The sequence below is a fragment of the Petaurus breviceps genome, unplaced genomic scaffold, assembly GCF_028583685.1.
Source record: "Petaurus breviceps papuanus isolate PSGF00001 unplaced genomic scaffold, PetGlider_PUasm1.0 90847, whole genome shotgun sequence".
NCBI classification, from domain to species: Eukaryota; Metazoa; Chordata; class Mammalia; order Diprotodontia; family Petauridae; genus Petaurus; species Petaurus breviceps.
The window spans coordinates 14,739,027-14,766,487 of record NW_027187360.1 but is presented as its reverse complement, the minus strand read 5'-3'; the positions used below and the strand labels follow the sequence as shown (position 1 = coordinate 14,766,487).

Genomic DNA, 27,461 nt, shown 5'->3' with positions numbered 1-27,461 from the left:
AGTCCAGCTCTCTATTATGTCACACTGTTTCTCACCCAGTGGCATTAATTTTGTTTGCTGTATACCTTTTCAGAGCACTTTGTAATCCCTAACAGGCTTCTTAGAGAAATGTGACATGTTCCAGGTGCCTTCCCATTTGGTCCCTCATTTAGTTCTCACCACAGCCCTGAGAGACAAGGACCTGAATCAGCCTGAACTGTGAACCCAAACCATGCAGGACAAGATAACAACCATGGAAAGGGACAGGAAAGGTGGTTCACATTTCTCTACCTCTTTATAACTTTATAATTTACAAAGTGCCTTCCTTACAGAAAGCTCTCTGAGGGCAGGGACTGTCTCCTTTTTTGTCTTTGTACCCACAGCACCTAGCCCAACACATATTAGGTTTTTTAATACGTGCTTTATTGATCGAGGTAGGTAGTACAAATTTCTGACTCAGGTTTTACACAATACTACCCACTAAACTGGCCTCACTACAGAAAACTAAGGCTCAGAGAGGTGGACTACGGCCTCAAAGTCCCTTTTCCACCACTCCATAGCTACCCACATACTGCATTTGTTTTAGTGAATCATAAAGTGAAGCAAAGTAGTTCCCACCCAACCAAAACCACTTACTGAGTCGGTTTTAACTAGAATAATTTTAAACTACAAGGCTTACACAATGCCTTGCACATAGTGGATATATAATAAACTTTTGTTCAATATGTCAATAAAGTGGCAATATTATTCTTGAATGGCTGACACCATCAAAAGTATATTTTAAACCAAATCAGCATTTCATTCAAATTGAGTACCTGCTGTGATGTAATGTCAGTGGACTATTTTACAGATGAGAAAATAGACTGGAAGAGAAGTAATTTGCCGAGGACAGGAGGAATACTAGTGTGGAATTTAGGAGACTTTATTCCTAGTCGTCATCATTTCTGGTAGCCTTTGGGTATGATCCAAACAGTGTAGAAATTCTGGTCAGGACACTTGTGTTTGCAGCCTAGCTCTGACACTTACTGTCATGGGCAAGTTACTTCACCTGTGTGCCTCCATTTCCTTGTCAGACTGAATCACACTTATACCACCTACCTTATGAGGCTTTTACAAGGAAAATTATATAGTTCAAATACTATAGAAATGTGAGTTGTTAATAACAATCTCTCCATGCCCCAGTCTCTTTATCTGTAAATTGTGTGAGATTAAGATAGGGTATAAGGACTGAACTGATGATTCCACTGACATAGGGAACTCCCAGATGAGGAAATTCCCTCTACCAAAACATGTTGCCACCTTCTCTGCAATCTGTAGGCTTGGAGAGCTGTCTAGAATACAGTACTTGTACTAAGTGACTTGCCCAGGGTCATACAGCCAGTGAGTCAGAGGAGAGATTTGAACCTGGATTTTCCTAGCTCTAAGACCAGCTCTCTAGCTCTTTCATCATGGCTGCCTCTAAGGAGGAATATGGGGAGGAAAGTGATAAGGAAATACCACAGAAAATCTGTGCATGATACAAAGGTGTAGTCTCAGGATTTTCTTCAGGCTTGGATGAGAATGGAGGCATTGTCCCTGAAGGATTGACTCGTACTCAGTGAGGAGAGGTTAGTCTGCCTTGGAGTAAATCTTTAGTGGATCGCTCTTTTCTTTCAGTTCATTCTGAAAAACCCCAGGATATTGACAGGCTGGCTTTCTACCGAAACATCACCATCCGGCTGCAGCAGGCCAATGCCTCATCCTCAGGCTCTGGGACCACTGAGTGGTGGGTTATCCAAGAGTGGAGACCCAGCTGTGCAAAGAACCAAGGCTGCAGTCAGGACCTCGAGATCATTATCTACAATGACAAAGTCAGCCCCCAGAGCCTGGGCTTCCTTGCAGGATATGGGTAAGAAATCACTAACTTCTGGGGGAGCTTCCCTGCTTGTCCTCAGGATGACAAAGGGCTCAGCCATGCTTATAAGGCAGGTTGTAGTTCTGAAGGCAGAACAAACAAAAAACCAGTGTCACAGCTGGAAGGGCCCTTGAGTCTGGTTTCATCCATTTTATAGATGGGGGGGAAGCCTCAGAGAGAAAGACACTGACTTTTCTGATCCCATAAAGGAAAAATCAAGAGAACTCAAGTCTCTGATCCTTAGAACTTCAAGTTATCAAAGTTTAAGTGTATGGAGTTTTATGAAGAGCCTCTATATTACATGTATAAGCACACTCCATAAGGGCACTGTCAAAAATGTTTACTGATGGTAAGACCTTCCTCTCACACATACTGGCTGAGTGACCCTGGGAAGGTCACTTTAGCCCTCTCCTACATAACTGCATTGAGAGATTCTTCACTAAGAAATTTTCCTACTCCAAAGAATTCTCAGGTCTGAACAGGAAATAAAAAAAGTATCTCCTAAATTGTATCTACAAACATTGAGAGCCTAGTGAGCACTAGACAATGAACACAAACATAAAATGAAGATGAGCAGAAGGCTGACATCCAAGCATTTATCGTCATTTGGTGGAAAGAACCCTGACCTCCAAACCTGGTTTTTCTACTCACCTGCTATTTGACTGGGCAAATTTATTGCACTTTCTCAGGGCTCTCAGTATACCACCCATAAAATAAGAAGTCCTTCCCTGTCTTCCCAGGACTTCATGAGCAAAAATGAGAAGGGAGGTGGGCTTTTCAGAAGGACGTGTAAAAAATGCAAATTGGTATCAGTTGGTATCAATGATCAATACCAAGTGATTATAAAATTTCAACTCCTACTTAGCTTCAGTGGCAAGTATAAGGATTTTTTGTTTGTTTGTCTTTAGAAATAACTGCATTGCTTGCATTTTGATTCTTCAGAAATTGAGGTGTGCCTAGATTCACAACCATCCAACTTCACCAGAACAATTGTGAGCTTAGTTTTATTGGGGCGGCTGGGTGGCACAGTGAATAGAGCACCGGCCCTGGAGTCAGGAGGACCAAAGTTCAAGTCTGGTCTCAGACACTTAACACAAAAAAGTAGCCGTGACCTTGGGCAAGTCACTTAACCCCAATTGCCCTCAAAAAAACAAAACAAAACAAGTTTGGTTGCACCAGGGTAGCTTGGGAAGCACTGCAGTTTTCCAAATGTAATCAATACATTCCCTTTTCTATCCAATTTTGGGCCCAATTCATTATTTTTCAGCAGCTCTGCCTCCCTCCCCCCCTGCCCCGCCCCCGAATTTCAAGAAGTAGCTTTGTGTGGTAGTGTTGGAGTCAGGAGAGACCTCAGTTCATAGCCTGCTTCTGAAACTTGTGGACAAGTCCTTTAAAACTGAGTTATAGATGGACTGGGATCCTGGTAAACAGGAGTCCTCATATACCTGAAAGAAAATAATTGTAGCAAGAGCTAGGTTGTCCCCAGTCACATAGTAAAGGCCTTTTTCGCTTTCTCCCTGTCTCCCTTGCAGTATTGTTGGGCTGTATGTTTCTGTTGTCATGGTTATTGCTAAGTTTATCCGGGAACACTTCAATGGCATCTCCCGATCCATCATGTATGAGGAGCTCCCCAACGTGGACCGCATCCTCAAGCTTTGCACAGACATCTTCCTGGTCAGGGAAATGGGAGACCTTGAGCTGGAGGAGCAGCTCTTCTCCAAGCTCATCTTTTTGTATCGCTCCCCAGAGACCATGATCAAGTGGACTCGAGAGGCCCAGCCCCCTCCCCAGCAGCTGGTGGATCAGTGATCTGGGTCCTGGCAATCATCTAAGACTCCATGTGGATGCCCTCCCCCACACCCACCTGCATTCCTTGCTAAAGCCTAGCTCTCAGTGCACAAAGAACAAACCCCTCACAGCTGGTCACCCTGCAGTCTGCCTGGCACTGTGGCCCTGCCATCCTGCTGGGAGGCAGCCCTGACCAAAGCTGAAGCAAAGAAAGCACTTCTCTGCTATTGTAACTATTACCAACAGGGGCAGCAGGTAAAGGTGACATGTAGGAATATTTGTCTTGAAATGTTTTTTGCTAACAGAGGGAAGTCTAGCTATTGTTGCCCCTGCCGGTGGATGGCTTTGGAGAGTCCGACAGACCACACGGCCTAAATGGCTGGCAGCAATCACTCCTCTCTTGGAGCACAGACTTGCAGGGCCCCACTCTTTGGCCTGGCAGCTGATCAGGTAGTCTTGAAATCTCTTGTACTGTTATTTCTAGCTCAACTAGACTGTAAGCTCTATGAGGGGCAGGAACTTTTATTTAAATTACATGATAGTACAACTGAGCAACCAGTTGTTCAATAAATTATGTTGATGAACAAAGGAAGAGTCACTTTTCTCTCTCAGAAAAGAGAAACACCAAGAATTTCAGAAGGGACATACAATTCTGAACTCTGTGTAATAACCATACTGCTTGTCTGCAAAGTACACATAAGAGGCCCACTGTTCAAATCTCAGGCTGTAAAGCAAAGCCTGGCTTCTCTTCTTCCCTCCCTCAGTGAGTCAGGTCAGAGTCAGGCTTTATCAGCATCTAGCAGGAGAGCTATTGGTACAATTCTACGTCTGTCTCAGCTCCCTGAAGAGAAAGGCTATTCCTATGGGATGCTTACAACATGGTCAGCCTCCCCATATCCAAACTGAGCTCTCCTTTACTAACCTTCCTCAGATGGCTCCATGATTAGCTACAAGTCTGACCATGGCTTCCAGAAGCAGAGGGAACTCCACATGAAATCAGAGACTGTGTCATCTAAGCCCACATCAGGCTGAGGCTTTTTCTACCCAAAGGGCAAGATAATTAATAACTCACATTTACGTGGGGCTTTAAGGTATGCAAAGTGCTAGATAGATAGATAGATAATGTCTCTATTTATCTATCTACCTTTCATTTGACCCTCACAAAAAATCTGTGTAGTAGGTGCTATTATCCCCTTCTGACAGATAAGCAAACTAAGGCTCAGAGTATTATAGGCTTACAAAATCAGGGCCAGAAGAGCTCTGAGAAGCCATGTAGTGCTTTATTTTTCTGACGAAGAAATCAAGGCCTGGAGAAGTTAAATGACTTGAGTTATGACGAATGAGTGGCAGAAATGGGACTGGAACCCATTTCTGACTCCAAATCCAAAAGCTCTTTCAGTGTACCACATGCTCTCCTGATGTCCAGGCTCACACAGGTAGTGTCTAGGCATGATTCAAACCCAGATCCTTCTGGATACAAGCTCAGGAACCTCCCTCTTATGCCATGCTGCCTCTCAAAGACCAGGCAGACCTGCGGCATGGTAAGAAGCCTCAAACGGCAGATCTGAACGACCTTCATACTGGTAGCTAACCCAGTGGTTTTCTTTTATGCCTGTAATCATAACTACTGAGTCTCCAAGGGAGGACAGCTGTAAGAACTCAAAATGATCAAATTATGTCCTCCAGTACTTTACCACCAACATACACCATGTAATCTGCTCAACCGACCCCCTCTGAATAGGTAATTGGAGTTTGTGTTGAGAAATTAAGCTAAACAGACTAGCTCTGAACCTTCATGTTTGTGTTTTCCACACTCAGAACAATAAGGAAAAATCAAAGAAAGCACCGTCACAGGAACCGAGACTTCATTTTCAGTGCTGGCTTTGCCACAAGGTAGCAGAAAGGCTGTAAGCCACTCCTCTGTGCCCTGCATCACCAGCCCCAGGCCTGTGCCCTGAGCTATAAAATGCAGGTGAGGGGCTCGTCACTCTCTCTAAGGCTGACATTCCATAATTCTCAGAAAGGAAAGAGGGAGCTGGCAGAAGATACAGATCAGTTCTGAGAACCTACTCTATGTGGTCAATGGTTATTTTCAGAGTTTCATTTTCCAAGAGGACCTAATTCTTCTGGGATTCTTAATGCTTCCATTATATGTAACTTCATTCATGTGAGTTCTCCATTCAGGGAGAGGTTATAACCCATCCCTATTTAGTAAATGGTTTGGTTAGTAGGATTACTTTTGACAAAAAGTATATCCCTGGTGGGGAACCTTATTAAGACTGGTCTTTGGATTGCAGACCCTCCATTCACCATGCCCACGTACTAAGCTTTTCCATTTTGGTAGGACCTGCCAGAGCTTGTTGTCCAATGATATATAGTCCTGGAGAGCCCAGTGTCAGCTCTCACCAACATGATAAAAAGACAAAAGGAAAAAAAGTCAAAAAATCAGAGAGGGATGATGCATTTGGATTTAATAAAATCTTAAGTAGAATATAAGTAGTCAGAGCAAAAGAATCCTTTCACTCTGTTGATGAAATTGATTCTCAAGTCTGGATCCATCAGTTAATATTTTCTCTCCTCCCAAAGAGAAGCACTAGCTGAAGATGTGGTCTGGCCTAGCCTCTGTGCACCTTTTCTCTGGGCAGCAGGACAAAAGGACAGGTAGAGAGTACTTCACAGAAGATGAGAGACCTGCAGCCAGCAGTGGAGGCTATGATGTGCTGGGCGCTGGGACTGCTGATGCCAGAGAGATGCAACCAGGGCAGCTCCTTCCTCCTGCCTGCATTTTGAGAAGCAGCAACTTCCTCAAGAAGCTGAGTCAGATGACCTCATGGCAGCACAGTGAATAATCCTTTGCTTGGCAGCTGCTTTGCAGCATCACAGACTCAGAGCACAGATAGGCTGAAGTGACACTGTGAGGTCACAGTGAAGGTTATGCTCTCCTTCTGTTCTTGGGAGTTAGTGAAGTTCGCAAAAGCCAAGGGGGCTGAATTGTTAGGTAACTGTGCAAAACAGTTATCTCACACAAAAACAAGCCCAAACAACCCCTGACCCTCCCTTCCCTCCCTCCTAACCCCCAAACCTCTTAAAAAGTAGGAAGGAACAATTTCATCATCATGACAGTAAAAAATCCCATTCTCTAATGCGGAATCTTGCAGTTACTTAAAATTAATCAGTGCAAAGTGAGGTAAGAGACCCTGGGGGTGCCTGGGCCCTGGGGGTGGGCTAAGGTAGAAGAGGATCACACTAGGCGCCGCCTTTTGCAGTCTCTTTCCATGTCTCCCGGAGGATCTACATCTTCACCCAAAGGAGACACCATGTTCAGGAGCGGATCTTCAGAGGCTCCGCCAAAGAGAGATAGCAAGAGGGCCACACCATAGCCTGTGGCTCGCTCCCCCTAGAAGCAAACCAGTAACAGAACTGAGTAGAATACGAAGGTGCATCTTCCTATAAGGCTCATGAGGAAGGCAATGATTCTGCTGCTGCTTTTAAGAAGCAAGTCACAGCACAGGCATAAACTAATTTTAAGTTCTCTTTGGATTATCAACAACTATTTTTCTTTAGGCATGAAAATCCAAAGTTGGCTATAACAGGTTTATGGCAAAAGGCTTCCTTCAAGCATTACCATCTACTGAGTGAAGGAAAGTGAACTCACCTGTTTCCATGTCATTTCCCATCCCTAGCTTTCTGTCTGCTGGGCTGGGAATACTGGGGAAGTGCGGGGAGGGGAAGAGAATGATGGGGACCTCTTAACACATTGAGGAGTCCCAGGGTAGGGGCACTGATCATATGCCAATTGTTCTGTTCTAGGGAGACTCAATTATGGTGCAAAATACCCACAGTGATAGTTTGAGCCACTCTGAGTGAGTCTAAGGAAAAAACATGCTTCTGGTTAACCTGAACCACAGCCAAAGAGCCAGAAAACATCCCAAGAGTATGGAAGAAAAAAAGCCTTGGCTGAAAGGAATAGTTCTGTACAAAATATAATTGTAGGATAGTTCAAGAAATATCTTTAAAAATCAATAAAGAGGGGGCTGCCAGGTAGCACAGTGAGTAAGGACACCAGCCCCAGAGTCGAGATGACGTGGGATTGAATCTGGGCTCAGACACTTAGTACCCACCCAGAAACACCTGGCCATGTAACCTTGAGCAAGTTACTTAACCCCAACTGCTTTAAAAAAAATCAATAAAGAGGCAGGAAGAGAAATCAATACCAAATAAACATAAAACAATGAGGTGTAATTTAGGGAAAAAGAATTGGGGGGGGGGGTGTGGAACCTGCAGCCTCAAGGTCACATGTGTCCCTCTAGGTCTTCAAGTGTAGCCCTTTGACTGAATCCAAATTTCACAGAACAAATCCTTTTATTAAGAACTTTTAGGAGAACAGGATAGGGAGAGAAATTCCAGATACTCACTGCATGCACTGGGGAAGCAATATCCAGGTGGACCCATACACCAGGCCAGTCAAAGCCAATGTGGGAGGCAATGAAGAGGCCAGCACAGGAGCTGGGGCTGTTGTCCCGGTCCTGGGAAGAGTTTAAGATGTTACACTTTGCAGAGAGGTCTTACTTGTCTGCAGAAGGGAGGTGAGAATTTATAAAAGGCCTCATTATTCTTAAACCTGATCAGCTGCAGCAAGTGAGAGTGACAGCACGCTGTTTTAAAGCTTCAGAGTTTAAACCTGTCTTGCTCACTTCCCGGGGGCATGGGTACTATTGTCTTGGTAAATTCATGCCACAGTAACCTGAGAATCAAAGGGCTGGGTATCCAGGAACATAAAGTTCCTATGCATTAAAAACAGTTTTACTGATCACTTATAATGTGCAGAGCAATAGGTGGGGTAACGGGGAGAGGTGAGAATACAAACAATCTTAACAGAGTTCCTATACTTGAGTACATGGTCTAGCTGGAGAAACAAGACACATATGCAAAGACATACAAGTCTTCAATCCAAGATAAACCACATGGTAGTGTGTGAAAATTCCAGCTTTACTGTTCACCTAGAATCCCTATTTCTCACACTCCCATCTCTCTTTGCTTCCGCCCCTCTCCTGAATCTGGAATATCTCCTCCTGTCCCCCAAAGTTATCCTTCAGAACAAAGACCCTTGCTTCCTGCCCACTCTCTGGCCATCCCTACTGCCAAGCAACACCGCCTCATGTGTCCTGTTCCACTCCATTCCTGTTTCCCTACCAGTTCTTGGAACCATGATCAAATCACCTCTGTTGATTCCAGATAGTGGGTCAATTTATTTCCCTACACCTCCAATTCCCATTCCTGTACCTTTCCTGGCTAGGGTATCTCCCCCCGACGACTACTCTCTTTCTTGTGGTTTCTCTATTAGAAGGTTGACTCCTTGAGAGCAGGGACTATTTTTACTTTTGTATTTGTATCTACACATTTTGTGTGGTGCTTAGTACATAGGAAGCACTTAAAAATATTCTTTCATTTATTCACACATAGAACCATTTTCTCCTCTGTGAACTATTCCTTACACACTCAATCTACCTTGTTGCTTTCTATGTTTTCTAAATCTTTTTCACATCTTTTTCATGTGCACATGAACATATGTTTGTGTAGTTACACTCCTCAAGAGTGGGGGCAGAGTCTTCCCTTTTCTGTGTATCTACCCACTTACCTCACTTAGCTCAGACACTGTGGTAGCCTTGCATATGTCTCAGTCAATGCTGCTAATTTGATTAATATTCTGAAAATGAACCTACCGCCACTGAGTTCTTCATATCTGCAACAGCCGAGGTAAATTCACTGAAGTGAAGTTCTGGGCAATAGACCAGGGGGTGCACCAAGTCCCCACAGTTCCTTCCAGCTTTCACACATGCTGCTTCCCACTCTTCACTATTGGTGAGGACAGCAGCGTGGTACTTCCCTGTGGCAATTCCCTAGAATAGGGAGGGGGAGAATAAGAAGATAGCAAGAAAAAGGCAAGGACAATAAAACAAAGAAATATAGAGAGGGACACAGAGAGGGACAGAAAGAGAGGTGATGGCCTCACCTACCTGTGTATCGAACAACAGACTTCTTGCCCACTTTAGCCTCAGGTTGGTAAGACGTGAGATACAGAAGACACAGCAGCTTCCCTCCCACCAGACCTCAAGAAATTTTACTTTCAAACAAAGGGATGCTCTTTGGGACATGAGGAAGAAGTGAGACACAGGATCAGCAACCCAACAACCCAAGGATCAGGAACATGGGGTCAGAGCCCTCTGGTGTAATCTTCCCTGCCTTCCATACCTGAGCTCCAGTAAGTGTAGCCATATCTAGAATGATGTCAGCCCCTAGGTCCTTGCAGGCATAGGACACTCCATCGGCAAGCACCAGTCTACCTTCGGCATCTGTATTGTTGATTTCCACAGTCCTGGGGAGACAGAGCTCATTCTAATTCTTTAATAAGATTCATGTCATTTATAGGATCCCTGACAATGGAGGTACCCAATTATAATTCCCTCTAGTTGCAGGGGACTTTACAGTAGATCTTAATAATAGGATCTTATACAATTTACACAATCATATTAGTGAGTAGATATTGTGATGCCAATTTTACAAATGGGGAAACTAAGTTTCTGAAAAGTTAGGGGGTCTGTCCAAGATGAGCAAAAAGTAAAGTTGAGACTACAGCCAGTGTCTTCTGAATCCTAGCCCAGGGCTATGTCCATAGCACCACACTGCTTCTATTTTAACTTAACAGAAGACTCAAAGTACTACCTGAGAAGGGTCCTCCTGCCTCAAAAAGCTATCAAGCCAAGATGTTCTCAGTTAGCCTCACTGCTGCCTGCCCCAGGACAAGTCTGTCAGAGCTATTTATAACTAAAGTTCTGTTTGATGGCAAGCCCATAAATGGAGACACAGTAGCAGTATGATCTAGAAAGACTCCTGAACCTGGAAACCTGGTTTCTAGGCTTGGCTCTGCCAGTAACTTGTTCTTGCACCCTGGGGCAAGCTGTTTAGCTGCATTAGATGCCTGTTCCCCACTAGAGTGAGAATCTACCACATATCCTTACCTACATCATATGGGAAAAGTAAGCTGACAAGGAAACACTTTGACAATAAAAATGCCCGATCAGCACTTCCTTTGTGATATGACTAGGGGTACTGTCAGGAAACTGTCAATCCTAATGGTTATTCCATTGTAAATGACTAACTGTCTAATTATGGATCAATAAAAAAATGCTTATTGGGTGTTTCAATGTTTCCACAGGCAGACTTAATTTCCACTATTTCATTTCACAATTTCTTTGACCATACTTTATCACCAGAACATTCATAACTCCAGTTTTGTGATCATTGGACAGACAGTGAAACTCTCTATGCTTCAATTTCCTCTTCTGTAAAATGATGGTGGGGTCTTCAGGATCTCTAAGGTCTCCACCAGCCCTATGATCCTAATAGCAGCCAGGGAATCAGTCAATAGACATGATCCAAAGTATCCCACCGCCAAATAAGGTTGCAGACATTGAGTTATGCAAAGACATTGAGTTATGCAAAGACAACTACAACACTTATGGTGTCCCTAATGGAAACTGGTGATGGAAATTTGCATTGGATGAAATGGGGAGGAAAAAAAAGGTTGGATGATGAATACAAAGTTGTATGGGAAAGGTGCATTCAAGGAAAGTATGGAGACAACCTTACTTTCCTGAGTACAGCAGGTGAATGTCATCAGGTCTTGTTGCATTCGGCCCCACAGAGTTCTCCGCCAAGCAAAACACAGCATGGAGATTGTCTTTGAAGCCCTGAAAGAAGGTAAATGTGATGGCTGGGAGGAACCAGAGTGGGATCAGTTACATCCTGCCAAGAAGTGGTTAGAACACCCCCACATCACACTCATGCCCTATTTTCCTGCTGGCCTCCTCAGTCTTGCAGGGGATTTTGTAAAGGGCAAGGTAGTGAGTATAAAAATCAAACGGGATTTTCAAAGTCCAAACATCCATGTTTGGAGAGAGAATTTCCAAAGAAATATGACTACATGGAAGGTGAATCATCTAAAGCCAGAGAGATTTCTGAAGCTGAAACAAGGGCTAGGAGTGAAGGGACCTGAACTTTAAGTCTGGTTTTGCCTCTCACTCCCTGTGTGACCCTGGGCAAGTCACTTTCCCTCACCAGACTTTGATTTCCTCATTAGCAAGGCAAAGAAATTAGACTAAGAGCAGAAGAAATAAGAGGTATATTGGTCTACAATCTTACTAAGAGTGTTCTCTTAAGACATTTTCTTGAAGGAATCATTTCTCATCTCCCTAGACTTGGAAATTTGACCCATGGCCCTGACAAAGGCAAAATACTTTAAAAAAAATCTGTGCTAGTACACCCTGGAAAAGGCCCACCCAACCACTCTTCATGTCCCTTCCTCATATTGAACCAGAAGCAACCTCCATGCCCTTCCCAAACTCCAGGATCCCTCCTCCTAACCAAGATTCCTTTTCTCTGCCAGCTTCAAAAGGCTCTGTGATAAATGCTAGTATCAGATCAAAAATTCCTCCTTGTACCCTAGGATGACTGACTGCTCACCTGCAGGTGTGAAATGTAGCTGATGATCTCACATGAATCCTCTGCTGCCCCAACCACTGTGAGATGCAGGCAGAACATATCCATTTTATACATGGGGAAATTGAGCACCAAAGGTTAAAGTAACTGGCCTAATAATGCCAAACTGTACAGCTGAAACTAGAATTAATGTTTTTGACACTGAAGTCAAGGGCTCTGGAAACATAGCCCATGGAACGAACCAGTAAAGGCAAAATGCTTTTTAAAATATGTCCCCAGACCCCAATGGATAAGTGATCAAAGAATATGAATAACATATAGAAATGAAGGAAATAGGAGGGGAAGAGGATAAGGGAAAGGGGCAAAGGATTATAAAAGGGAAGAGGGATTAAGGCAGGAAGTGGTCCAAAGCAAAACAGACTTTTGAGGATGGAGAGTATAAAAGGAGAGAAAAAAGAAGAAAAAGAAGAAAAAGGGATGGAGGGAAATACACAGTTAACTATCACAACTGTGAATATAAATGGAATGAGCCCACCCACAAAATAAGAACTGATAGCAGAACAGATTAGAAACCAGAATTCAATAATATGTTAACAAGAGACATAGTTGAAAAAGAAAGATACAGAGTTAAAATTAAATGGCTGGGGCAGAATCTAATATTCTTCAGTTGAAGTAAAAAAAAAAGGCAGGGGCAGCAATCATGATCTCAGGCAAAGCAAAAGCAGAAATAGATCCAATCAAAAGAGATAATCAAAGAAACTACATTTTGCTAAAAAGGTACCATAGGCAATGAAGTAATATCTAAATTTTTATAGCAAGTTTCTCTGATAAAGGCCTTCTTCTCAAATAAATGCTGAATATAGAACTGAGTCAAATTTATAAAAATAAGAGACATTCTCCAGTTGATAAATGGTTAAAGGACATAAACAAGCAATTTTCAGAAGAAATCAAATCTATTGCCATGTAAAAAATGCTCTAACTCACTATTGATTAGAGAAAGTCAAACTGAAACAACTTTGACATACCACCTCACACCTATCTGAAATGACAAACTCTGTAGGAGATGAAGGACTAACAGTTATATTAATGAGCTACTGGTAGAGTAGTGAATAGGTCCAACCATTCAGGATAATAATCTGGAACTATACCCAAAGGGCTATAAAACTATGCATACTCAACAATAGCACTACTAAGTCTGTACCCCAAAGAGATCAAAGAAAAAGGAAAAGGACTTACACTTACAAAAATATTTGTAGCAGCTTTTTGTGGTGGCAAAGGATTGGATATCAAGGGGATGCTCATAAGTTATAGCATATGACTGTGATAAGGAAGCTGATTTCAGAAAAATATGGGAAGACCTAGAGATGTGGTGTAGACACAATAAACAAATTTTGGGAGCTAATTGGCCAGAGGGGGTAAGGAGAGGGAAGAATCAAAGATGATTGCAATAGTGCTAACTAGTTACTGAAAGGGTGGTGGAAATATTGTCCTTCATTTCATAGTCCTGTTCATGATCCCTATGCTTTTTAGATTTTTTTTTAATTTCTGTAAAATAACTTTTGAGGAATATAATTTGAGTTACTTTCAAAATCTTTAAACTTTGAAATAACCATCTAATTTGGTTTTATTTTATAGTTAACTTAAGAGAGGTAGAATTGACAGTCATCTGCATAAGGATGACAACTGAACCTATGAATATTGATGAGATCACTGAGCAAGAAGATTGGCCCAGCACAGGGACTTGAGAGGACACTTCAAGTTAGGGGGCAGGACATGGATGATGATCCAGCAAACGACACTGTGGAGTGATAAGAGAGGCAGGGGAAAGCAGTTTTGTGAAAAAACAGGTAGAAAAACTTAAAGGAGGGAGCTGTCAACTGTATCAAATACTGCAGAGAGGTCAAGGAGGATGAGGGCTTAGAAAAGGCCATCTGGTTTCGAAGTCAAGAGATCATTGGTAACTTTGGAGAGAGTGGTCAGATGTCAGACTGGAAGGGGACTGAGTTGTGAGGGGATAGTAATCGGTGTAGAGATCTGAGGGGAGAGGACAAATAGCTTAGTTGATAAAGGGTCAAGTTTTTTTTTTCAAGGATGGATGTGGCCCTGGCATGTTTGTAGGTATCAGCAGGGAAGGAGCCAATAGACTGGGAGAAATTGTAGAGGGAGAGGAGACATTCCAGAGTTCAGGCAAACTGAGTATTGTGAGCAAAGGGAAAATGTAGAAAAGAGCAGGGATGTTCAGGAGCACAGACCAATCCATCTTAGCTAAAGTACAGAAACCCTGGTAGGGAAGTTGAGTGAGATAAAGTTGAAAAAAAAAAAAAAGGTATACTGGCCTAGGATTGTAGAGGGCTTTGAACGAAGAGTAATTTGAATTTTCCTTGGTAGGTAATAAGAATGCCACTGAAGATTTTTCAATGGAGGAGTGACATGACCAGATCTATACTATCTTATTTTCGTAAAGAGAATGGATTGGAAAAGAATAGAAGAGGCCTATGAAGAAGTTATTTCAAGAGTCCAGAGAGGTGGTAGCAATAAAAATACAGAGGGTGTGAGATACTGAAGAAGCAACAGGATTTAGCAACTGATTGGATATGAGAGGTGAGGCAGACAGAAGTTTTAAAAAGGGCCCAATACTCAGATATTTGGTTCTGTATACTGATTCTGTCCCTCAATGACCAGTCAAGGAACAAAATGATCTGATAAATTCATTCATACTATAAATAATATCTTAATGTGTTACCTGTCTTAGAGATTACTACATATCTAAAAGAGACTCTAGGGATAGAAAGTAACCTCTTCGAGAGCAGGAACTTTTTTATTTTTGTCTTTATATCTCCAGGGCTTAGCATAGTAGACTCTTAATAGATGATTGTTGATTGATAGCAATGATTCAGACCAAAGGAATGAATCACTAATAGTGGACTTGTAGGAACCAGCATGAGAGAACTTGTCCAGATTTACACATTTTATTGATGCTAAATTGATAGTCCTGATTTCTAGAAGACAGAAAAATCCAAGCTAAGTGGCTACTGGTTGTTATGACCTCCCATATGGGTCACCCTCAAAAAACTTCCACAGAACTCATAGAAATGAATCAATATTTCCTTCTAAATTCCTCAATCTGGCTATGTTATCAGAAAACCAAAGCTACTACATTCCTCATTTTACTGAGAAACTTTTTGATAAACTCACTAAACCAAACAACCTCCCCAAAACCACTAGGAAATTCACTGAAATGTGAGAGAAGGGAAGAAGGAAGGAACAAACTGTGAAGGCTCCATCCTTTACAGGTTTGTCTCAGGTACCTCCTTAGATGCCTGAAATTAGTTTCTCTCGTGAAGATAAAGCATCACCCTTTTCACAATTTTGTTTCTATTATCCATTTATTTAGGAAATTCATTTTGTAGATGGCACAAAAGTAGAAGAATGCATTAACTGGATGAGACCTTTGAGACTAGCCAGTCTAATCCCTGATTTAATGGATAGGAAAACTGAATTCCAAAGAGAGGAAGTCACTTGTCCAAAATTACTACATGCATCAGGCTCCATTTCTAAATTATCACAAACTCTAAATTCCTAACCAGAGAATTAATGAGATCTTACTATACATCTCATCATCCCCCTCATTTATTGCTTCCCACCCAGCAGTAGCCTCTACAACTCAAACTTTCTGACTCTTACTCAATATTAGAACTGGAGATCATAGGATTATAGATTTGGAGCTGAAAGAGATCACGGGGGCTGACTAATCTAATCCCTTCATTTTACAGATGTGGACACTGAGGCCAAGAGAGGTTAAGTGACTTGCTCTGATTCATAGTGGCAATAAATAGCACATCCAGGATTCAAACACAGATCCTCTGACTCCAGGAATCCTTTCTACTTCATCACGTTGCTTCTCATCACATCAACCCTCTTTCCTGACCCCTGGCTGGGAATTCACTCTTCTCCAACTACTCAGTTGGCCTAGTTAACAGAATTTTTCTGGTGTTTCAAAAAATGTTTTTATAAGTTTCCCAAGGAAGGGACACTTCCAAGCCCACCAAAGAGTCAGGGGAAATACAATTATTCATATTCACATTCATTTAAAACACAGCAGCCTCTAGGTGCTTGGAACTCTACATGTGATTTACAGTCACTGGAGATGGGAAATTCTATCACACTAGCAACTGAACTAAGATGCTCTCCAGTCTTCTCCAATCTGGTTTCAATTGTAGGTCTCTAATGATTAATCCACAAGGTTTACATTTCTCTAACTTCAAATAGGTCTGCTATGGCTTCAATATAAAGTGAAAAGCATAATTCAGGGTTGAGGAACTGGAATTTGGAATCTGGCCACATCCTGTGCAGATCTTCCACATTAATCCAGAAGGATGAAGGCTCTTTTGAGCTTCCAATACTTCGTGGAGGGAAATCACTGCTCAGTAAGTCTAAGTTATTTCTGATTTATAAGGGAGATAAGGCCCCTTAGACAGCATTTGAATGTTTTCCTTCAGAGTGGGTCACAATTGCTATTTCTAGCACCAGCTTTATGCTGATCTTCTTCTATCTGGCCAGGGGAAGAAACTGATAAGTCACCCCACTGTTGAACCATCATGATGTGTTGGCATAGAAATTCCTAGCCTGTAAGCCAATCCAGTTTCTCAGACAAGATCATTATCTACTTCTAAAGGCCCCCTTCCCACTTAATCCAATAGTCTACATATGGCTATTAATTTTGGAGAAGAATTAAATAAATGCCAGAATTGAAGACAGCAGTCTATTTTGGTCCAAAAGGACAGAGTTCAACCTAAATTCCTCCAAACAACAGAAAAATCACTCTGAAGAATGAAGTTTTAAGTAACTTTTCTCTACGTGATTAACTTGGAATTAAGCATCCTGATGTCCTTTTGACCCTGGGAGAAAACCACTGTAAAAACTGTTGACAAATCCCATAGGCTCCCATGGTTCCTGCAACTTCAGTCCAGTCACATCCCTACTGGAGCCTCAGGAAATGAGGCTGGGCAGTGCTGGCTTCTCAAAAAGGCAATGTGTAAGCCCTTTCCATGCTGTGCTTTAATAAAGGATTGTGACTGATGAGAAGGGCTGGTGGTTGATATGAAAGGGCAGTGGAAAGCTATAGTAGGCAATAGCCGAAGAGTTTAGTTAAGTGATGCTAGACAAAAATTCTCCATTATTATTTAGCCCTCAAACCTAGGCACTGCAACTGTTAATGAGCTGGCCCATGCTTGGTTTACATTCACAGGCTTGCTCTTTTCTGGAACTATTGTCAAGTTACAAGTTCCAATGTTCCCTGGGCTTTCAGTATTAGAATTTTAACCAGAATAACCTCCTCAGGCTTGCAATTCTCCCCTTCTGCAGGAGTTAACTTTCTTTCTGTTGAGCCAAATACTCACCTATCATGGTATCCACAACCTAACCTCCTCCTACTGATGCAGACACAAAATAAAAGTTATTATTGCTATTCACCACCTTGATACAATCTAAGGTCTACTACTGAGGCGAGGAGCTACAAATATTCCAGCTCTGACATTTATTAATTATATCATCATGGATGGTCAAATCACTTCCCTTCTATAAAACTGAACTAATCCTTACACCATTTCCCTCACAGTGTTTATTAAAAGATAAGCACTTTTGGGAAGTGGAAGCAAAATACCTGATCTTTTTCCTTCTCTCATTTGGTTTTATGTCCTCTTTACCATTTTTCATTCCAGCTGATACAATCCGTCTTTATAAAGTGACTAATGTATAATGTGAAAGTATTTACAGATCCCATACTTGACTATAAGCTGCCATGTTGGGGAGGGTAGGGAGGGGGACAAAATGTGAAACTCAAGGAATTGTGGAATTGAATCCTGTAAACTAAAAGGAAACATACAAATTAATTAAAAAAGAAATAAAAGTTGGGGGAAAAAAAAAGATACGCACTTTACAACCCCTAAAGAGTTTAGTTTGATTCTGACAAGGCCAAGAAAAGGAGGAAGTGATGTACAGGTGAGTGGAACAGAGACAGTTTTTAGGCTTAAGAGATAAATGAAAACTGGAAATCATCATTGTGAGGTCAAAGGGGACTGCACTCTAGAAAAGGGAAGTGACTTGCCCAATAAGTCACAGTTCTGGGAATCTGATCCCAGGCTGCTTCTTTACAAACTGAGGGACTGTAATTTGGTTAAATAAAAAAATAATGAAAAAAAAAGAAAGGAAAAAAACCAATAATGAGCAGTAGCATGGGGTGTGACTGCAAGTACACTGACTGTGGAGTGGTCATGTGGGACCAGTACCATGGTGACCAGCTGCATGTCGTGGGGGATTGTTGCACCTGTCTGGCCTCACTTCCCTCATCTATAAGATAAGAGGACTAAAAGGGATGCCTTTCCAAAGTCTCTTCCAGCTTTAAAGGCCCAAATCTGGGCCTTTGTCATCACTTCCTATCACTGTCACAGGTGTCAGGGCTCAGATGCCTAGACAGGCATCAGCACATCAGCAGAGATGCCTATGAAACTTCCTTGCTACAGGATGAAGATGTCTGGACCTCACTCACCTGTCTGACAGCAGCTCTGAAGGCTCCCAGGACAGCTGCTGCTCCCCCACAGTCACGCTTCATGCCGGGCATGGTGGTCTGTCAGCACAGAGGCAAGGAGATTAGGTGAGATGCCAGACACAGTCCTACAGCCCACCTAGTACCTCAAACACATAGTCACAGGTGGGGTCCCATCCTCACAGGGTCCTTCCCACTTCCCTTGGCTTCCATGGAATATTCTATGATCCTAAAACCACTCTCTCCTCTAAAGAGAACTCAAGGTATGGATAGCAACAGTAACCTGTCTGAGATCCCAAGCAAAACTGGGAACAGAACTGGTAAACGGAAAGGGAGAACATTGTTCTAAAACAGCTGCTTCATTACCTTGAGCTCATCACTCATCACACTTCTGCTTGTGCTGTGAGGCACTTGGCATGCATGCTCAGAGTCCTGGGCTATGAAGAGGTTTTAGTGGGTGGGGGCCTAGACTCAAAGAAGATTCCCCCCCCCCCACCCCAAGCTATGAGACTGCTGTGCCAGAGACAGAAAGCATTACTAAAATCATCAACCCTCCGCATGGGCACTGACTCAACTGCTGATGCCCCTTCTATTCTCTTCCCAATCCAGCTTCACAGAAGTATGTCTGACTCCTCTAGAAGCAGGGGTACCTCAGAGAAACCTGGAATAGAGATTCTGGCCCCAGTTATCCCTCAGTATAGCCCTCAAGGTCAGTCATGGAATCTCACCTTCCCTTTAATGCTGAGCCCCCCGGTGTCATAGACAATGCCTTTACCAACCCACGCGATGGTCTGAGTGGCACCCTCAGGCATGTGACTGAGAACTGCCAGTGCAGGGGGGTGCACAGCAGCTTTGCCCACTCCATAAATACCTATTGGGTAGAAGAGAGATCCATTTGTGAGGCCACCACCAATCTTAATAAAGACCTGACCATGGCTCATATATGTATATTCTTAGGTGTATGTAGACATGTTGCTTCCCCCAATAGACTGCAAGTTCCTTGAGGGCAGTTTTGTAACCCCAGTACCTAGAACAGTGCCTGGCGGTCAAAGTATTAGTGTTTAATGTTTGTTGACTGTTTGATCCAAAGACGGCCTAAAAAAATTCTCTCAGGTCATCTGGGGTGAGGCACTTGGACTCTACTGTTCAGCACGCTCACTGTGGTACAAGGGATGCAAACTAGTCCACAGAATCACAGAGGGAAACTGAGATCACCTCCACCTGGTCCATCCTAGAAGCTGTACAACATACCCCCAAAATAGCATTCTACACCAAAGGTGTCAAACTCCCAACCTGCTCAGGACAAGGTTAAAATATAATTGGGAAATGCTTAACAAAATAAATAAAAATACAACATAAATAATGTTCATTTGAGATTTTCTAAGTTAACAAGTGCTCCAAAGGGACCATTTCTATTTGAGTTTGACATCACTGAACTAGAATTCTACTTAAAGACCTCAAGTGAGATGGAACCCACTGTCTCCTGGGGTCACCCATTTTGGATAGCTCTAATATTGAATCATTTAATCCACATCTAATTCTTATGTCATCCTAAGCAAAGTACTTCCTGGGGTCACATCTGCAGCACACAAGAGGCAATCATATTCTCTTCCAAAGTGAAATGACTTCAGTGTAATGACCAAATCTTGCTCCCATCAGAAAGTCAGTCCCTGACTACTGCCTTCTACACAAATCTATCCTAGCTTTCCTAGGTCAGTACCACTGAGTCATACACTCTGCCGTGTCCCCTAAAGAGACAGACTTCTTGAGAGAATAAGCCATACAGTACATTTTTAAATTTTTTCCATGCTACAGCGAGAGGCCTGTAGAAACTTAACAAAAAATAGTTGGGGTGAATAAATTCTCTCCACTTTTGCTCTTCTCCCTCCCAAATGACATGGAAAGTGGAAATCTGGACAGGATTTTAATGCTTAATGGAACAAACAAACCTTCAGAAAGCAAGTGACTGCCTCTCTTCTTTTACAGGATCTGCTCTGGCTCATAGGTTCAGATACCAGAGATAGGTATATATTTCCTTCTCATCTGATGCAAAAGGTTGAATGACATTGCCTTTGTGACCACCTGACTGTGGTCAACATGCCCAACTAAGCAGGGAGCTGCAGCTAGATGTGCTGAGGCCAGTCCTTGGCAAAAGTTCATCATGGGACCTACCTCCAAATCCTCTCTGCTTCAACTCCTCATCCCGGATGATGGTTGGAACTATCCCCAGGTCTTTTCCAACTTTTTTGATTTCCTAGAAGGTTTTGTGAGGGAAAAAAATGAAAACAATAACAAACTGAAGATGGAATCAAAGCTATTTCTCTGAAGTGCCATAATGCACCCTTTGGTGTTTTTTAATGGTTGACAGTGCCTGCTCCTCGTCTAGCCAACAGTTGCTGAGACCTGCATTGAATCCATAGGCAGGGAGAGTAAGGTGGCCTCAAAAATAAGGCTCCTCATTTCTCCGGGTTGTGTAAGGATTAACATCAAAGGAAGAGCATGATGCTTCTAATTCTACCATGGGATCATGAGGGCTTATAAGAATGACTACCACCTCTATATGCCTCATGGCCCCCACAAACCTAGAATAAAGCTTTGGAATAAACCATTTCCTCTGCAGATTAACCTAGATAAGGTTAATTCTCCCTGCCTTCTTAATCCTTTTGCGCCCACACCTCTGAAGAGTGCCACCTTAACTTCAGTTATGTTCCTATGTGTTATATACCCCAACTTCCCAAACAGACAGTAAACCTTTCAAGAGCAGGGATGGTGTCTTCTATATATATATGGGTAGTACAGGTGGAAGGGATCTTAGAAGTCATCTCTTCCTTTTACACATGAGGAAATCAAGGCCCAGAGATGGAAAATGACTTGCCCAAGGATACAGGAAATTGTCTTCATAGGCTCATGGATTTAAGTGCTGGAAGAGACCTTAAAAGTTATCTCATCTGAACCCCTTCACTTTATAAGTGAGGAAATTTAGGCTCAGAGAGGTTATGTTACTTATCCAAAGTCACACAGCTAATAAATGCTAAACTGGGGTTTGATCCCAGATTCTCAAACTTCCAGTCTAGCTCTCTTCCCACTATACCATGTCAGTTGGGCCAGAACTAGCACTATGGTCCCCAAGCACCCACACTAGGACATCCTGTGTCTTCCCAGTAACTAAACACAACTCCTTGTGCACAGGAGGCACTTAATAACCACCTGCTGATAGTATGATGATTACTTTGAGGACAAAAAACTTTAGTCAGCCAGGAAACTTTTGGCAGTTACCAAGATATCACTCCGTTACTCTCACTCCATCACAATGCCTTTCTTCCCTCCTTGCAGCCCAATATGCCAGGAAGGCATCACAAACCTCAAGAAAGTTATCTGTATTCATCTCATTACAGGGTGTGTCAACAATTCGGGCAGCCAGCCTCACACCTTCAGTTGCACTGGTCAAACACTGGAAATACAGAAGAGCCAAAGGAATAGTCAACAAGGGGATAGCGGTGCTGAAGGTATGAATCAAGTACCTATTAACTAAACATACACACAACAGTTCAGGAGCAAACCTCCAACAGAGTGAACATGTCACACTAGAGGCTGTGAATTTACTGACTTGAGGATGGAGGCAGACACTCTAAGTCCTCCCCATCCACAACAGATTCCCATTTCCTTATGACCCCTGATATTAAGCTGCCTATAGAATACTGAGTAGTTAACACAACTTATACAACAGGGTAAAGATATGTGTTCTGCAGAAGATGGAATTTAGTGGAATAGTCTATTAGGTATGGCAAAGAGGAACAATCACCCTTTCTTAAAGAAAGAGGAAAAGAAAACAAACTATCTCTTTCCCCCATTTATGCCCCAACTTTTCCATCATTGATGGCAATTTAACTGGATAGTTGAATTTTAGGTAAAAAGGGTGACTGATGTACGATTCAAGAACTGCCAATCAGGAAACATATAGCAAGAGGTAAATACACACATTCATTCTCTCTCTCTCTCATTTCTGTAACTAACTGGATGCTTCAGCTAGCTCCTGAACTCCAGAACTTCCCCAGAGAGAACTCTGCAGCTTAAACTGGCCTCATCAAAAACAATCTAAATCTTCATGCTGGTTTCTGCCCATCCTTATCTCTCCACCCTAGATCTGCTTAGTGTCTGTCCCTGAGCTGATTTACACAGCTTTCCCTATGCTTCACTCCATTACTACTTCCATAGTCTAAGGCACTAAACATCTAACCTGTTGATTCAGCTTAATTTCCTATCTTTAACAAGGGGGAAAGGATATGATTTGAAAGAAGTCAATGTTAAAAGAAAAAACAAAAGTGGAATGACTATGTGTGACTCCTGGTGAAAGATAGGAGGAAAATGTGGAAATTGGTGAGTCTCCCATCATCTTTTCTGGCTTCATCATGGCAAGCATGGCAGACCATGGATTGAAGGTCCAACCCCATGCTGATTCCCCAATTTACTATAAAATTTGATGAGATAGTCTCAGGCTCTATATTGAGAAAAAAAAAAACTTTTTTCAAAAGGAGGTTTATTTGCATTTGGCAACTTAGATATGAAATATGTTTATGTAACTTTTTAGCCCTGACAAAATGCCCCACTATCTTTCAATTCAAACAGTTGTCAGGGAAAATGAGTGAGTTCCCTTCGTGTATGGTAGATACTGGAAACTACCTATATGCTGAAATCATAGATGTTATTGTCAGAACTACTGTGGCTCATTCTCATCTGATCCTGCTATATCAAGCCCACAGTGTACTAACACCACAGATGTCATCTCAAAGGTAACAAGAGAATTTTCTCTCTGAAGGCAGAGTTGTAAAACCCCACCTAGAAAAGAGCAGATGTGAGGAAATATTAGAAAATCAAGGGCCAGAGAAAGTCCAGGAAGCTGGGCTCTGAAAAGGTCTTTTTGACTTTCTTAGTTTTTCCTAGAGAAAATGAGGAAAGCATCTCTCCCAAGCCGTGAAAAGTCCTAGTGAGAGCCCCAGGACTGTCTGTGCCTGGACTGAGGTCAGAGTGAAATAGTTTGAATCCAACACCCACTTTTAGAGTAGTCACTTCCACAGGTCCATTGTTCTGTCCAACCAGGAAGAACTCCACAGTGACAGTCTTCTCTGTGCGTCTTGAGGCACTAGATCGGTGTGTGAAAAGGGGGAAAGCTCGGGCCAGGGCACAAGCAGAAGCAAACACTTCTGATCGTTCACAGACCATCTGCAACACAAAAATGTGGACGTGAGAGAGGAAGGAAGAAGCCAGAATGTGACTGACCAGTTTCAGGACTGATGAATCTAAGATTTTTTTTTTGTATTACAGTTTTTGAGTATGTGTCATATTCCCACCATACCAGCCAAAGCTCCATGAGGCCAAGGACTATTATTTTTTAAGTGAATAAGGGATTTATTGAGCACACACTATGTGCAAAGCACTATGCTAAGTGCTGGGGACACAAACAGCAAAGTAAGGAAGGCTGTGTTTTCTTTACCTTTTTATTTTGCTCAGTGCTTAGAACAATGAATTGGACAAAAGCAGGGACTTAATAGATGTTTACTGAATTAAAAGAAGGAAATCTTCATTTAAAGTGTGAGAGTATGGGGCGGCTAGGTGGCACAGTGAATAGGGCACCTAGCCCTGGAGTCAGGAGGACCTGAGTTCAAATACAGCCTCAGACACTTAACACAAAAACTAGCCATGTGACCCTGGACAAGTCACTTAACCCAATTGCCCTCCAAAAAGCAAAAAAACCGTGTGAGAGTGTAGCCCTGACAAGAATTTCTAAAACAGGAGTATAGGTGAATTTTGTTAACTGTGGTGAAGCAATGGGGCAGCTAGGTGACTCAGTGAACAGAATACCAGGAGGACCTGAATTCAAATCCAGCCTCAGACATGACATTTACTAGCTGTGTGACCTTGGGTAAGTCACTTAATCCCCATTGCCTTGCTCCCCCCCCCCAAAAAAAAAGAAAACCAAAACTAACAACTCCAATCCATACCCGGGGTCCTGAACCAGATGAAAAAAGAAAATCCAGAACACAAGAAAATGCAACATTCCCTACTAAAAGTGAACCCTCTTGCCAGTACTCCCTGTTGTTGGGAGAAAGAATGGAAAAGTTTCATTTATTTTTTTTCTTTCTGAAAAAAAAAATGACACGCATAAATCACAGAATTACACATTTTTGGACCCTGGTAGCCATCTAGTTCAACTGACTAGTGACAAGAAATGAGCAGAACCAGGGTACTGGACACATAAACATTAAGCACTATCTAATCAACATTAAGTATAATCTAATAATTTACAGGATGACCATGATAATGTAAAGGAAAACAACTTTGAAAGACTACAGAACTCAGATCAATGCTTTGACAAACTGATTTCAGAGAACTGATGAAGTATGGCTCTTCCCTCTTGGCTGAGAGTTAAAGGACAAGATGCAGAATGAGAACTACATTTTCAGATATGGCCAATCTGCTTATTTATTCTGCTTAACTACTTTGTTACAAGGGAGGGCTGAGGGGGATGGGGGGGGGGAAGAGGTAGGGGGATTAATTAGAAATGTCATAAAAATAGAAGGAACATTAATAAAACATTAAAAAGATACCAAGATACTTAAAAGTCCAGAAGGTGACAAACAGCACAATTTTGTTACTCTCTTGTCAAATTTAATATATACTGTAAAAAAACAAACTATGTAACAGAAGTTCACAGTTTCATATATAATTCTTTTTTAGTTTTCTTTGTACATTAGAAATGTTTGTGTTTGATACTGATTGAAGATATTAATAAAAATAAAAAAACAAAAATCATCTCCTACCTACTTATTCCAGACAATTTCCCAGGACCCACTTACCAAAATGCATCTGTTGGTTCCCCCTGGAAGGCAATTTCTTACAAGGCGGGTGATGAACTGGGCTGCTGAGGGACTATTGTGCCGACTCACTCGGGAAGGAAGTGCTGCCACTGTGGCATAGTTCAAGTAGAGAGGACAGCTGTCTGTAGGGTTGGGATTGAGTGTGCCTAATGCAGTCTGCCAAATCTGATAGGAGGGTAGGACACAGAGAAAGAGAGAGCACAGACATGAAAAATCAGAATGCCAGCACTAAGAGACATTCCTGTATGTGAGCCTGTGCTCTTCTAAAAGGCCATGCATTTTCACAGTTTCCCCATGGCAGTCAATATCTGGCAATTAGAGAGATGTGTCACATCTTGCTGGAGTTAAGTTTCTTTCCCCCTAACTTCTTCCCTATCAGGGAATTTAAGCAGATGCCTCTGGTCAAAAGCTGAGGGCTGGTTTCTAAATTTTTCTAAATTACAAATGGTTTGAGTCACGTTAACTGATGTCCTTGGAAGGAAGGGGCCAATGGCTCCATTCCAAAACTACAAGTAGAGAGCCAGACCCTGAGGATTCCAAAATGCAGAATCAGATAGCAGAAAACTTCAAAGCTGGGCCCTGGGTAACAGGAATAGGAAAATCCAAACCCCTTAGAAATGAGTTTCCTAGAGAGACTCAAGTCTCTGGCTTTTTTTCTCCCTCCTTTTTTTTCCAAGTTGCCTTAAAAGAGGAAGGAGAGGAGGAGTCAGGTCTGAGTGACATCATTCACATCCTCAAAGAACCTCTGGACTCCAGATACCCTGGAGAGCAGCTTTTCCAGGCAGAAGGCAAAACCAGAAAAGGAAGGGGGAGGGGAAGCCATGTTTTGAGTTCAATGTTATCCTGTTCTGAGCACCCAACTCAGCATTCCACCGAGATGTAACAGCGGGTGGGGACTGAACTTCAAAAAAAAAAAAAAAAAGGAGGAAAGGGAAATAGACCCTTATGTAAAAAGTCAGGGTGGCGAGTGGAGAGAACACAGGGCAAGAAACAGAAAACACTGGGTTGTGGGCCCGCATCTCCCTGGCCTCTGTTTCTTCACCAGTAAAAGGAAGATAAGACTTAAGTGCCCTCGCTATCTCAAGTATCTCGAAAAGAGGACTCCAAAGCTGTGTACAAAGATAAGAGGCTCCAGAGTTTTATGGGGCTGAATATTTTTCCAAACCTCTTCATCCCCAACCCCACCCCGCTCCCCCTGTGGAGCCAGAGCAGAGGGCACTGTCCGGCCAGGACCCAGGCCTGGAATGAGGGATGCAGGTAAATCCTCAGGGTCAGAGAGGGCTGGGGTTAGGAGGGGCCACTTCCACCGGCCACATCACAGCCCTCCTTCTTCCTCATCGGGCCTGGGCCTTCTCTTGCACTCTCGGCCCCTCAAAGTCCAGACCCCTGGCCTGGGTGGGGGCAGTGTGGGTGTCGAAGGGGGTCATTCTGGCCCCAGGGTCTGTGGGTCTACAACACTTGGGGAGGGGGGTCCATGGTGGCCCCTTATCTACAGTGACAGCCTCCCCCGCGGGGCTCCAGATGGAAAGCGGGGAGTCCCTGGGCCCAGGGGATGAGACGCAGGGGGGAGGCGGTGGAGGGAGGGGGAAGTTCGTGACGGTCCGAGGGAGGAGGCACGCAGCCCCGCCCGGCCCGGCCTGGCCCCGGACCCCAGCTCACCTCCTCGGTGACCCGGGGCTGCAGCTTCCCGCGGAGGTGACTCCAGGGCACGCGGTGCAGGTTCTGCAGCTGGCCCAGCAGCAGGACCGGCCGGCTCTGCGGGTCGCCGGCCCCGGCACTCGCCACGAACTGCAGCCCCACATTCGCCATCTTCGGAGCCCCGGCCCGCCCGCCCGGGCCCCGCCGCGGCTCCAGCGCCGTCCCGTCCCTAGGTGCCCGCCGG

General features: G+C 43.1%; 2 protein-coding genes across 2 annotated transcripts in view; one reads left to right on the top strand and one right to left on the bottom strand.

Moving 5' to 3' along the window:
* The window catches only part of LOC138149349 (piezo-type mechanosensitive ion channel component 2-like), a 97,092-nt gene extending 93,410 nt beyond the window's left edge, over window positions 1-3,682 (top strand). The window contains exons 46-47 of the mRNA XM_069072314.1: window positions 1,636-1,867; window positions 3,406-3,682. Coding sequence (XP_068928415.1) covers window positions 1,636-1,867; window positions 3,406-3,682 — 509 coding nt within the window. The remainder of the gene's footprint in view (window positions 1-1,635; window positions 1,868-3,405) is intronic.
* A 2,433-nt stretch (window positions 3,683-6,115) lies between these two features.
* On the bottom strand, window positions 6,116-27,458 carry NPEPL1 (aminopeptidase like 1). Its single transcript, XM_069072479.1, has 12 exons — window positions 27,239-27,458; window positions 25,559-25,744; window positions 23,757-23,924; window positions 22,066-22,155; window positions 20,877-20,958; window positions 19,433-19,575; window positions 18,708-18,785; window positions 11,312-11,412; window positions 9,914-10,037; window positions 9,385-9,561; window positions 8,077-8,187; window positions 6,116-7,058 (listed from the first exon to the last, which is right to left on the bottom strand). The coding sequence occupies exons 1-12, from the start codon at window positions 27,386-27,388 to the stop codon at window positions 6,903-6,905; spliced, it is 1,566 nt and encodes a 521-aa protein (XP_068928580.1). The 5' UTR covers window positions 27,389-27,458; the 3' UTR covers window positions 6,116-6,902.
* Window positions 27,459-27,461: the final 3 nt, after the last annotated feature.